This window comes from Panthera pardus, unplaced genomic scaffold (assembly GCF_024362965.1).
Source record: "Panthera pardus isolate Hobbes unplaced genomic scaffold, ASM2436296v1 HiC_scaffold_13, whole genome shotgun sequence".
NCBI classification, from domain to species: Eukaryota; Metazoa; Chordata; class Mammalia; order Carnivora; family Felidae; genus Panthera; species Panthera pardus.
The window spans coordinates 173,143,076-173,156,340 of NW_026526688.1; the positions used below are offsets into that span (position 1 = coordinate 173,143,076).

The 13,265-nt window shown below is 48.2% G+C and overlaps 1 protein-coding gene across 5 annotated transcripts in view; it reads right to left on the minus strand.

The window, feature by feature from the left end:
* Nucleotides 1-13,265, minus strand: part of TBC1D1 (TBC1 domain family member 1) — a 224,955-nt gene that overhangs the window by 24,219 nt on the left and 187,471 nt on the right. For all 5 annotated transcript variants that reach the window (XM_019414376.2, XM_019414372.2, XM_019414365.2 and 2 more), the window contains one exon: nucleotides 10,032-10,190. In XM_019414376.2, the coding sequence (XP_019269921.2) occupies nucleotides 10,032-10,190 (159 nt within the window). The remainder of the gene's footprint in view (nucleotides 1-10,031; nucleotides 10,191-13,265) is intronic.

A 13,265-nucleotide genomic window follows, 5' to 3' on the forward strand; every position in this document is an offset into this window, starting at 1 on the left:
CCTGCTTCGTGCACCAAAGAACACGCAAGCTAGATGTGGGCTTTCCAAAGTCCTCATGTGAGCACGTTAACAGAATCCTTCCCCCAGCCCGGCCTCGGTGCTCCCCTGGGGACAGGAACTGTGCCACGGAACTGAAAGATGCACCTTTTTTTTTTTTTTTTTGCCCTTAAGAGACTCACAGTCTGGTAGGGGAAAAAAAAGGGGAGATAAATCCAGAAAACTCAAATATTCAGTGACCACAGGTCTTACACAGGGTGCTGAGGACGGGAGGTGGTGGCCCTGCCTTCATGAGGCTGTCACCTGAGAGAGACGATTTCACATGACTGAAGATACTAGCGGTTCTCTGCCATCGCATGGGGACAGCGAGCACTGGAAGGACAGGCACAGAAGGACAGTTTATAGAGATGAGCCCGAAAGCCAAGAGGCCTGGCCCAGGCCCAGGCCAGGAGTCCAGGAAGGCTGTTTGGAGGAAGTGACTCTTCAGCGGAACCAAGCAGGGGAAACAGGTGTGAACCAAGCAGGCCGCTGGGGAAAGCATGCAGGCAGCAGCGATCACACAGGCAGGACCCCCAGGTCTGGGGTCGGCCCATCAGGAGAGAGGACAGGAGAGTTAAGAGCAGGGCCTGTAAGCAAAGGGCTTGGAAAGCAGGCTTAGCCCACGGGCCGTGTGAGGGCCATGGAGTCAGCACAGGTCACTGAGGGGTCAGAGACATGATTCCTCGCTAAAGAAAACTCCAGGAGCCGGCCTGCAAAACAACCCAGGGCAGGCAAGGGCCAGAGGACGTCAGCCCGGACACGAGCCAGGGAGCGGTCACAGGCCCTTACCCGGGAGAGCAGTGGTGGGGCAGCGTGACCAGCACTGGACTCTGGACTTACTCTTGGGACAGGCTTAGACTGAGGAGAGAGGGGAGAGCAGGCCGCGGCGTTTCTAGCCTGGGAAACCAGGTGAGTCATCAAAATGAAGAACTAATCAGGAAGAGCAGACAGGGTAGAGGGTGGGGCAAATTCCTGTTGGGACCTATAAAGCTTGGAGAACCTCATAAATGGAACCAACTCAGTATAGTTCTGCAGTCGCTCGACCAAAACCCTTGAAAGAAATGCATTTCACAATTCAGAGTCTGAAGTTTAGACAGGTGACACATTGGTTGTATGTTACGTAACCCTAGCAAGCGGGGCTGAGGATCGCAGCGTCATCACACTTACGATTCTGCAGCGATACTAATGCAAAGCCACACTAAGGAGAACAGCAAAGTCTATGAAAGGCCTCATGGCAGTTTGAGTCAAACTTTGCCTCCAAAGAGTCCAGGACTCATGACGTTCTGCCAAAAAGGAGTTACAGAAAAACTTTTGGTTTTCATCAGCCTTTTGGGTTTTGGAATTACAGATCTAGGACTACAGACCTGTGTTAATTTCTATCACAATTTACAACAAATTAGGTGAGAGAATACATCACAGAATATTTTTAAGAGAAAGTACCCTTCTGCTTCCAAATGCTTGAATTTGGTTTAGCAAGCGCTATTCACTATTCAACCTTGTTCCCGGAGGACTCACTTTTAAAAATGTTTTTAAATGTTTTTATTTATTTATTTATTTATTTATTTATTTATTTATTTATTTATTTATTTAAAGAGAGAGAGAGAGAAAGAGAGAGGAAGAGAGAGAGAGAGAGAGAGAGAGAGAGAGAGAATATCCCAAGCAGTCTCCACACTATTTGCACAGAGCACAACATGGGGCTCGATCTCATGAACCGTGAAATCATGACCTGAGCCAAAATCAAGAGTCAGACACTTACTGACTGAGCCACACAGGCTCCCCTGGAGGACTCACTTTTATGAAAGTGAAAACAGGGTAATTACCCATACAGAAGGGACCGGGTAGGAAGTAGAAAGCTAGGGGACACTTGTGAGGAACAATTAGGTTTTATTTTAAGCCCTCAGAAACTTCACAAAAAGGGAAGGAAAGGAAAGGTAACACGTGTGTGGGGTAGGGTGCACATCTTGGACCGGGATGGACAGAACTTGGTTCTCAGGCTCAGTCTTAATTCACCCATGCAACCTCAACAAGAGGTGTTATCCTTCCCATTCTTAATAGTGGAGAAAAAACAAAACAAAACCACCACAATGTAGAACTTAGCTGAGTGTCTTACATAAAACATGACAGATGAGCTCTGATGAATGGAGAGAAAATCTTCCTATGTGGATCTGTCCACGAGGCAACCTGGTCAAGTGTAGAGGAGTAGCCCACAATTCCAACCGCAGCATGTGCAGCTCGGAATGGACCACCAAACCCATCTGACACATATTTTCCTCTTCTTTAAAGGGCAGAATGCATACTTTGTGGGGCTGGGAGTACATACACGTTCAATGCCCCACACAAGTGGGTGCAATTAATGGTGCTCAAGCATGGGCAATGGTCCTCAGATCTGCCACACGGAAAACATACAAAAACCCAGCTTCCAACCAAGACAGGAGGAAAAAAAAAAAAAAAAGGATACACACAACAGCTCTGTAGCAAAAATGCACAACTTCTCTTTCAAGGTAGAGGCACAACTTTTTCTCTGACTATAAGGTCCCACCTAAGTTTGAAAACCTCATGTTCTAACAAACTTCTGAGGCAAAGTATAGGCCTAGCAACTGATTTCCATGGAATTTAGAATTTCATCAACACGTGGAACTGAACGCTGATAACAATTCCAAATAAAAACAGTAATAAACAACATCACCATCTAGATTCACCAAAACACCAGTGAGCCCCAAACTTCCAGATCTTCAGGAATTACCCAGACTGGTCTAGTCTCCCATGTTGCAGTGTCAGAAGCTGTCACTGATTTTCTTTATGCAAGAAACCTGTCCACACAAACCTGACTGAGCTGCAACAAATGTCCCAGTGTTCCCAATGCCATTCCCTGTCTCACAGCGTCTGGGACTAGGCACAGCAAGAGAGGCCCCTGCACCGACTCCTAAGTAGGGACAGTCACAAGCTTCTGGTCTTAAGCTCTTGACTAAAGGGACAAGAAGAAGGACTGCCCATCTGACTTCATAGTGCAGTCTATGTACTGAATTCTATTTGGGGGGATGCTGTTTCCCTACATTACATGTTTCTAGGTCAATAGTTCTCAATGTATGGTCGGTCTTTCGAGGGTCCATGTGGTCCTTCCTCCCTTCTCCAGCTATGTATCTATCTATGCAAGGTTGGCTTTGTCTTCATGTATTTCAAACAACATAAACGCAACAGACTGAATGCAGAAACAAAAATGAGAATCAGTTAATTCTATTTATCCAGACGTTAAAAACGTAAAACAGTGCCTCTAAATTTCTTTTATTTTGGAAAATGCATTGTTCATAATGGTATGTTTATAGGTATGTGTTTATCATAGTTCTTTTAAAAGAACACCGCAGCTCACCCACGCTCTTGAGTACACACCCAGGAGAGGGAGGGAAGGGAGGAGGCGAGCCTGGTGAGCAGAAAATGGACCAGGCCGATTAAAAACGTTCCTGGAGAATCTGCATCTGCATTCACGTAATCCGGTACTGAGTGCTGCAACCCTCCAACCCCATTTAGAAGGTACTAAGTCAGCGCCAGGAAAGAGCCCTGCATTTTATAAAGACCACGTATCTGCATGTTAATCTGCCGCTGGTGACTGGAGTCTTGGGCAGTGCACACATCAGGACTTGTTTAGCCCCTTGGACCTCACTGCTCACTACGCACATTATTAACTACAAGTAAAATGCTGCTTACCATGCATGTTTGTTCAAAGTCTGTGCAGATTCTAGAAGAAGGGTCTGACTCAGTGAGAAGGGTAGAAGCTGCACCAGCCTGCCCGCCCACCCGCCTGCCCAGGAACAGCATACTGAGCACTGAAAGAAAGACTCCGGCTTGGGAAAAGTACCTTGCTCCTGCCAACCCTGAGGGAAATGGGGTAAAAACTGTGAAGCCCTTCCTTCCTGCATATGCATCAGGCTACGGTACCTGCCTCTTTAAACACCATTTTATCATCTGCTATGAAGTAGAGAAACGTAGGCCTTCAGATTTCTCTCTAGGGCAGGGTGTCCCTCACATATAGAGCGAGGAGACTGCTGAGTGACCAGAGTCAAATATGAACAGAAAGAAACTCCTTATTTGTATTAGAAAGACATGGAATGATTTTGTGTCTCATACGTCTACGTGGTGACATGTGCTGGAAAGACCTAGAAGGAGACCCACAATTCAGACGTATTTCTAAATGACCTACAACTTAATTTCATGTAATGCTCAACAGTCTAAGTGTTGACCCTGCTAAGGGATGGTTTTCCAGGATGAATCTTTCCTTCTCTGTCACTTTGAGGGTGAAGATGGGCTTTCTCCCAGCAGTTTCCAAACACTAATGACATCTGAATCACCCGAGCACTTGTAAACATGCACACTCCCGGCCCTCATCTAGAAAAGTCTTCTTCAGTGGCCCATCGGGGACGGTGACCTCAGGAATGTGTGTTTCACAAGGCCTTCAAGGGATCCTCAGGTGACCCGTGCCTGGTTCCGGGAGAAATACCATTCCAATGTCAAGAGTATCCTGCCCAACTCTCTCCACAGCTCACTTGACTTAATCCTGGGGAGACCCATGAGCCCCTCAGCATTGGTTTACTTCGCTGCAGCTGCTACGGGAGGCCAGTGGTCTCTCACACACCAGGCCACCTGCAAAGTTATTCGGTCTGCAATTGACAAACAAGTTTCTTTCTTCACTGCTTCCACGAGGGACCTGGCGACTCCTGCGTCTCCAGGGGGTGGTACTGGCAAACCAGCACTCTGACGTGACCCTCTGCCTCTCAGCTTCCTCATCTGCACAAGGAACAGTAACCCTAACAACTGAATGATCTCCAAGGCTCCTTCCTGATGACAGCTGTGATCCCAAGGTCTTCTGAAATGGTCGCGTTTTAGCTCTGAGCCAAATTTGAGAAATACTGGAGAAAAGATATGCTCTCCGCAACTCCTCACAATTTTAATGAAATAATTTGGTCATCGGTTGTTTCGTGTTGGTCTTCCCCGCTAGAATGTGTCTTTCTGAGAAGGCATGGAATGTACCAGGTGCTCAAGAAGCATCTGTGGAATGACTACTGAATGACACGGGGGCAGAGTGGGGAGAGTGCATACAGAGTGCATCTTCTGTATGCAGATTATTTTTAGGAAACATTTGGCTGGGTCCAGTGACCATCGGAACTGGCTCCTCCCGTGTCTGTGCACATCTCTGCTAAATTCCACAATCAGTGACCTCAAGTGGGTGGCTTAAAATTAGCCCATTTACACTGTGGAAATCTGCAAATTCTATCATCAGGCCTCCTTTTGACGGGCTTGGGGGAGCTGTTTGCCAGCACACCGGTGACTGGCTTGAAGAATAGAGGGAGACATGAAGCCACCCTGCTGTATCACATCCACATTTAGTCCTGTCACTCTGAGGTTCAAGAGTAATCAATATGCTATTTCGGGGATCAATACGTTCCCATAATGTGGTCTTGATAATACCAGAGCCAAGGACAGACCTGCTGAAATTATGCATGTAGCCGTTGGTGCTGTGACTGTTGAGCTGTGACTGTTCATCTGACCTCCATCCTGCCCAAGTCCCCAACTGGACACAGAGAAGTGTTACATAGCAAGACTGCTGTGCAACAAATTCTAGCTACTTTTCTGGGTTTTGCCATCAATGCTTTTTAGCTTCTCACACAGGACTTCAACCCAAAAATGAAACGGCTACCAGCACCCATCCTCTGCTAACGAACAACCCCATCTCCTACCCAAAGCGCACAGCACTCAGCTTTTGTGGCACGGCCAAGTGAGGCAAATACCAAACAGGGAGGGAGAAGGGAAAACCCTGTCTGCCCTTCTATATTTAGTGTTCTTAAACACTCTCGGCTCATCCTTCACTCTGGAGGCTCTTCTCCTCCTCATCTTTTATGGATTCTAAAAAAGCAAGGAGAAAATTCTTTTTTATAACACTTGGATTACAGCTCCTTTTCTTCAAGATACCAGGCAGGCTTTACACCTTTGGTTACAATATGTTAAGTGGAAGCAAAAATCAGTATGACAGCTCCCATGCTGGATCGTGGACCCCACCATGTCCGTGGATACCTGCTTTGCCTCTCGCTGCAGCACGGGCATGGCTAACCCCGTGTAGGTGTCACTGATGAAGGGTCTCTAGAAGTCCTTCAGGGGCACCTGGGTGGCTCAGTTGGTTAAGCGTCTGACTCTTGATTTCAGCTCAGGTCATGATCTCATGGTTGGTGGGACTGAGCCCCATGTTGGGCTCTGTGCTGAGAGCATGGAGACTGCTTGGGATATTCTCTCTCTCTCTCTCTCTCTCTCTCTCTCAAAAAAAAAAAAAAAAAAAAAGACTTGAAGTCCCTCAAAAATACTATTACTGGTCACCAAAGACTCACTAGACCTCTGTGGAGTATATAAACTATGCCACCGCTTTACTAACCTATAGAACACAGATTAATAAAACAAGTAAATGATGTGGGGGAGGATCGGGAGCAGTTTCTATCTGTGTTCTCAGATTACCTGTTCACATTTTGTTCTGGCTAAATCCCTCCTATCAGGGGAGAGGATGGAGAGCCTCGTAGGTGCACGTTCTGAGTGCTGAAAGGTATCCAGGCTTGGATGCCAGGGACAGGAGCCCTGAAATGGTAGAAGACCGAGGAAGGGAGCGTGAAGGGGGTCTCCAGCTAGCTGCTCACTGTCACCGGCAGCTTTTAAGTGTGGCCGTGACCAGAGTGAGAGGCACAGCCAGAAGGCAGGATGTTGGTTGTCATGTGGTCTATTCAGTAGGGAGAGCCAGAGAAGAGAAAAGCTGCAATTACCTGGGGGCAGCACGAATTATTGTAGGTGGAACCAGGCTTAAGAGGCTGGAGCAGGTTCCTGAACTAAGAATGAGTCGCTAAGCATCCTCTGCTCTATTTTCCCTGGGCTGGGTGTGGTTATCCCTAAGGTGGGGAAGCTGTGTTGGCAGGTGGGAGGCAGATCCAAGAAAGACAGAAGCTACAGGGTGTCCTGGAAGGGATACGATACAGCCACTAAGATGACCTAGGTTCCAGAACTTTCTGCCACCGAGCAGCTTGTAAGTTGGACAAAGCACACTACCTCTCTGGGCTTCGTTTATCATCTCTAAAGTGGAAATAATATGTGTCCACATTCACATAGTGTTGTGTAAAGTTGAAACCCGACAAGGCTAAGCAATATGTTTTATAAACTATGAAACTGCCTGACTACCTATTATTCTTACTCTTTGCAGGGAAAAACCTTATAAAAAGCTGATTACATTAGCAGCTCATTTCAGAAAATAAAGCAAGCGGCAGGAAAACAAAAACCCATGAAGTTCCAAAATACCCCAATCAACAGGCATTCTGTTGTGGCCAGGATAAAGATGCCGCCTTCTAGGAAAAACTGAAATACGGATTTGGTTTTGGGCAGCACTGCACACCTTTACTAGGCCTCGCGTTAGCCACAGTGCAGACTAAACAACTAGGTGGGCACACGCTGCCCCTTGGCGAGGAGTGAGGGGGAAGCAGTGGCAAAGTCTGCTAGAACTCCCGCGTGAGCGCTCCCTGAAACCCGACTGAGCAGAGCCCGTGGCCTGCACACCGGGGCCCACCGCTGGGTAGTCTTCCCAGCTCAAGTCAGGAGAGCAGTCTGGCTCTGAAGGCTCCCTGGATAAAACCCGGAGACACGCACAGAGGTTTCTTGAAGATGCACTGCTGGAAAGAGCTTTTTCAGGCCTTGGGCGTGCATTCGGAGGGCCCGCAGTAGAGGCCAGGCCAGGACTGGGAAAGAGGTGAGGCGGAGAGGCAGCCAGTGCGGTCGGGGAGGGTGGCTGCAGCCGGCCTCTGGGGGTGCGAGGGGGTGCTGGGAGACAGGCAGGGACCAGAGGATGTGAGTGCAGCCTGGCCCTGCCCGTGAATGAGAAAAGGCAGCGTCTCAACTCTCACGAGCCCAGTGCTGACCGGAGGACAGGCTGCAGTGGGCTCACAGCAGGGGCGGCACCCCCACCCCAGGCCCTTGAGCTGACCTGGCCTTCTCTTCCCCATCTGCAGAAAAGTGAGTACAGGAGAGCAGCAGGAGACAGAGAAGGGAACATCTTTACTGAAGAAGGGAGAACATGGTCCCGCCTCCTCCTCCCACCCCACCGTGGAGTGGGGGGCAGATGCAGAAAACGGCTGTGCCTCCCACCCCCTTCTACCTCCTACTCTCAATTTATTTTTCACTTCATTTCACGTGATAGGAACACAGTGTCATTTTTTTGTTACTCATCACATCAGCAAACACAGCTGCCAGGTCACAAAACTGCTTTCCTTGGGGTCAGTGGGCCAAACGGGCTCCAGCCCCACGCCTTGTACACTGTCCCCACGGAGTCATCATGGTCCGTCAGCATCACCCTTCACCCGGCCAGCCATTTCCACGGGAACACATGGGGATCATGGGCTCAGAGGGCCTCAGGACAGAGGGGCCTTACTGTGGCACACAGCCACAGCGGGGTGAGGTCCTGCCAGTTAACTGTGTGTCTATGGTCGAGAACGGATCTCTCTGTGCCTCAGTTTCCTCATTTCTTAAGAGGATACAGGGCCCATTTCCCAGGGCCGTTACGGGGGTCATGTGAGAGTGGTATGCCAGTGCGGTGGCTCCTGTTCAGCAGCTCAGACTTCTCAGCACCTACTACGTGACGGGCTCTGTCCCAGGAGCTGGGGGTAGGAAGGTACATCAGCCCCAGTCCAGCCCGCAGAGCACGGCATTAGACAGAGAAGGGCAGTAGGAAGGCGCTGCCTATTCATTAAGGACACTGGCTGGGGAGCGAGGGGTAGAGGGCACAGGCCCTGCAGCCACACTGCTCAGCAGCACACCAGCTGTGTTACTTTAAGCAAGTTACTTAACGTCTCTCAGTGTTTCAATCTTCTCAACTCTCAACAGAGATAGAACAATAGGTAGCTGGTCCTGGTGTGAAAACTAAAAAAGGCGAGTTAAGTAACTTTACATGGCATTTGGCTCAAGGTAAAGTTACATAGTAGCTTTAAGTAACAACGGTAATTGGAACAATAATGAATGTGTAAGTATCATGGAGCGGGACAGAGAGGCTTAGCAGCAGGACCTCATCGTCTGAAGGCACAGTTTCTCAGAGGTGACATCTGAGCTCGGACCTAATGAAGAACTTTTATGCAGTTGACCTTTTAATCTGCTGTGTGGCCAGACAGATAAGACTCGATGCTGTCTGATCTAGATCACACCCCAGATTACTGGGAAATATCCTCACCTCCCGGCTGCTGCATGGCCACTGCGGGGCCCAAAGCACAGACGGACCCTCGGGCGCCCTTGGTGGCAGCAGCAGCCGGGATGGACGTTCCAGAAGCAGGACCATGTCCTCTAAAAGCCACAGGGCCGAGCTCCTGCCACGTGGGGCCAGAAGAGGATGCACCCCACCTGCACCCACAGCCACGGACAGGTCAGGGGCCCTTTCATATACCACAGCTACATCCCAATTCCACGAGTCCTTCACCGGGGCACCTGCGGATACAGCCAATACACTATGTCCATCTTAGCATTTTTAACACTGTTCAAGAGACCAGTGCCACCCCGTTTCCAAAACAAAATGGCCCACCACCCACCCATAAACTGCTTTCCACAATTTTTCTCGTAAGTGCTGTTTGTAATTAGTGAAGACCAGGGGGCGGCTCCTGTGATTAGACCAAGCCTTGGTATGGACACTTCTGTTTTCCAGGACGTTCTTTTGGTTGACGATAAAACTGCCTATCAGTATCTGAATTACTGAACTGAACGATGATCACGAGCGGAGCCTTCATGCGGAGTGGAGTCAACAACAGACTTTTTATACACTTTCAAGTACATGACTCCAGGCAGCTGTGATTACTCCAGGGCTTTTCCATTTGAACGTCTCAGCAGTAAATTTTGATTGCTAAACCTAAAGGCGGATCACTAAATAACTCAGACAGTCTCTCCAGACTTTTCAAGTGAGTGGACCTTCCATTTTCGTGTCGAACCAAATGCAGACTTACCGAGGTCAATAAGAATCGCGTGCTGTTGGGAGGTGAGCCGTTTCAAGAGTTCTTTGTATGGTGTGTCCTTTGGCTGCTGCTTACTGGGAAACTGGTGTTTGAGGTGGTGCTGCTCTGCTAGGAATTTCCAGATCTCCCCCCGGTGATGACGTGGCACACCTTCAGGAGAAGGGGCAGGAAACAGAGAGATTTTATGCTCAGAGTATGACATAATAATAAAAATGAGTTAGGTTTCACTCCACTGACAACCTCTTGTTTCATATGAATTAGCAGCGTCGAAAGGGAAAGGAAACAACTAAAATTTTGTCCTGCCTGCTCCCCTTCCTTCCTTCCTCCACACCCCCGTCCTTCCCCCCACCTCCACTGGCCCCTCGCACTTTCCTTACGGCTTTCAAATATATATGATGTTCGGACTGTGCTACACTTGGGCGGGGGGGGGGGGGGGGTGGATAAGCTGATGAATACGAGCCCCCATCTGGTGCCAATTAATGTTCGAGGGAAAGATTCCCAGGCGTGTAAAACTACAATGCAAAATGTTGTCTCATACGAGGGTTCAGATGAAGGATGGCAAGATTTCACAGAATCCTTCACTTGTGCCAAGATGTAAGACTGTGGGAAGGGTAAGGGAGAGAGAAGACACGTCGGAGGAAGAAAACTCTCCGTGTTTCTCTGCCTCGGGTGCAGGGCGCATGTGTGGTGGGGGCAGGTGGCAGTGGGAAGGGGGAAGGGATTTATTAGAGATGAAATAAAAGGCAAGCTACCTGCACTTTATGTGGCAGCTCTGGGGAACCCCGGAATGTTTCTGAGCTGGGGAGGGGGCAGCCTAATTGGGGAATACGGATTAGACACCGTCTACAAGGTGGGCTAAGAAAGGGACAAGAGGCCGGACTGGCCGCCGTCCACACAAACGTGCCTCGGGCAGCATTCAACTGGGACGGGAAAACAAGAAAAGCCACCCAAGAGCCTCTACTCCACGTTTTCAATACAACTGATTTGACTACGCAACGTGATTAAAAATGTCCTCTGAAACTAGGAGAAGTTCTCTTAAAGCCAATGACGTCATTTAAGGCAGACTTTGCAGGAATATTGACGGTTCTGATTCAGAACTTTTTGGTTCACCATTAAGCTGTTACAAGGCCCGAATGTAGAAATGGGGAGACAAGGGAGCCTGCAGAGTAAGACACCAAATCTGTCTCGTCTCTGACAGGAGTCCTCTGGAGAGAAAAGGAGCCTCTGATTGAGGGACTGAGGTCTCCTTCCTTCCACGAAGAAATGGGACCGCTTTGAACACTTTCCTGCTCATCAGAGCATCTGCCCGGGAAGACAGTTTTCCTGGTTTTCCACTGGCCACATCTGACGGAAGTCTGTACCCTTGGCAAGACAGCAGCGGCAGGTTAGACCAGCACGATGTTGCCAGGTGCTGTCGCCATCCTAAGTACTGCGTCGTCGTCCCCACGACCCACTGAGGGACGCTGGATGATGGCCCTTCCTGGTAAAGACAAGGAAGCTGAAGCCCACAGGAACAGGTCCCTCAGCCGAGATCACCCAGCTGGGTAGGAGCAGAGCAGAGGGAGGGACTGTCGTCTCTCTCAGAGCAGTCAGCAAGCTGCTACTCGGGTGGGGACCAGAGAACATATATTTTGTGTTCTTGCCTGGCGGTTAATAATGAAATCATCATTTGTGGATCTGAACCAGACAGTGGTCAATTTCATTTATTACCAGATCCACAAGGAACTATTTAGAACAATCACTCAGCCATCTCCTAGAAATATCCTGGGTACGGTAAGCAATTTGACTTTTCCCTTACACAGCCCAGTTGTAAAAGAAAACAAAAAAGGCGAGCCTGTGGGAGAAATACAGGGCCACACTTCACTGTGACCACAACTCACACCCTCTCTAAATGCTGGTCTTGGCATTAATCTCATGATCCTGTGTAGTGGGTTGAATGGTGGCCCCCAAAGATGTGTGTCTGCATCCTAACCCCTGGAACCTGTGAACATGATTTGGAAAAAGAGTCTTTGTAGACATAATTAAGGTTTGAAAATGAGATCAGCATCCTTATGATACAAGTGGGCCCTCTATCCAATGACGTGTGTCATTACAAGAGACACAGAGAAGACGAGAAGAGCAGGCAATGTGATCATGGAGACAGAGAGCACAGTGACGCAGCCACAAGCCAAGGGATGCCCAGTGTGTCCCTGCCCACACCCTGACCCCAGACTTCTAGCCTCCAGGAGTGTGAGAAGAAAATTTCTGTTTTAGCCATCAATTTTGTAATAATTTGTTACGGAAGCAATAGGAAACTAACACACCCTGACATCTGCCTTTTTAGATTACTCCATTCCTCTCTCCCCGCTTCGAAGAATATCATTGTGTGTGTGTGTGTGTGTGTGTGTGTGTGTGTGTGTGTAAACACACGCACACACAAGCCCTTAACATTTCAAACTATAATAGAAGTAAATGTGGCCTGAAAAACAGTCACCATGTTAAGTGATTTATAGTGGGGCTTTTTCACAAACTATTTTTTTAAAACTGGGATATTTTCCCAAGGTATGAGATAACCAATTTCCTCTTATTACTAAATCATTCCCATTATCTTATCAGACGTTTATTTTTTGGAAGAAGAGAATATCGCTTGTGTCATTGGACAGTACCACATATTCTCGTATTTAAGAGAGCTTAGGTTTTGTGATTTAAAAACAAAGAGTCATGTGAACTGGAGCCAATGTTTTTGCTGAGAAGGACTGGAACAGCCTTCCCCATGCTCAGTTTTGCCTCCACTCGTACCCTGGGCCTGCAGGCAGGGTTCCTGGTGGACAGGAGGCCACCCTCCCCCTGAATATAAACACCTTTTTATTTTTACTGACTTCAGAAGTAATTTGTGCTCACCACTTAAAAAAAAAAAAAAGCCCTTCTAAAAATGCAAAAGGTATAAAGAAAGTGAAAAACCACTCACTCATAACTAGAGTGAACACATAATTCACCACGCCAAAGCAGGAAGCATTTGAAAGCAGAGAGGAAGGCTATTTATTATTTCACTGGGACAAGCTGTAAACCAGGGCTGTGCCAGGCAAACCGGATGTATGGTCATCCTATTACTCGGATATCTGCAATTGTGTCATGCATGTGTCACACACTATGTGCATACAGAAATATACAACTGTACATGAGACCACACAGTATTTTTTTTTTTCATTTACTTATCTCAGACATCTCTTACACCGGTAAATACAA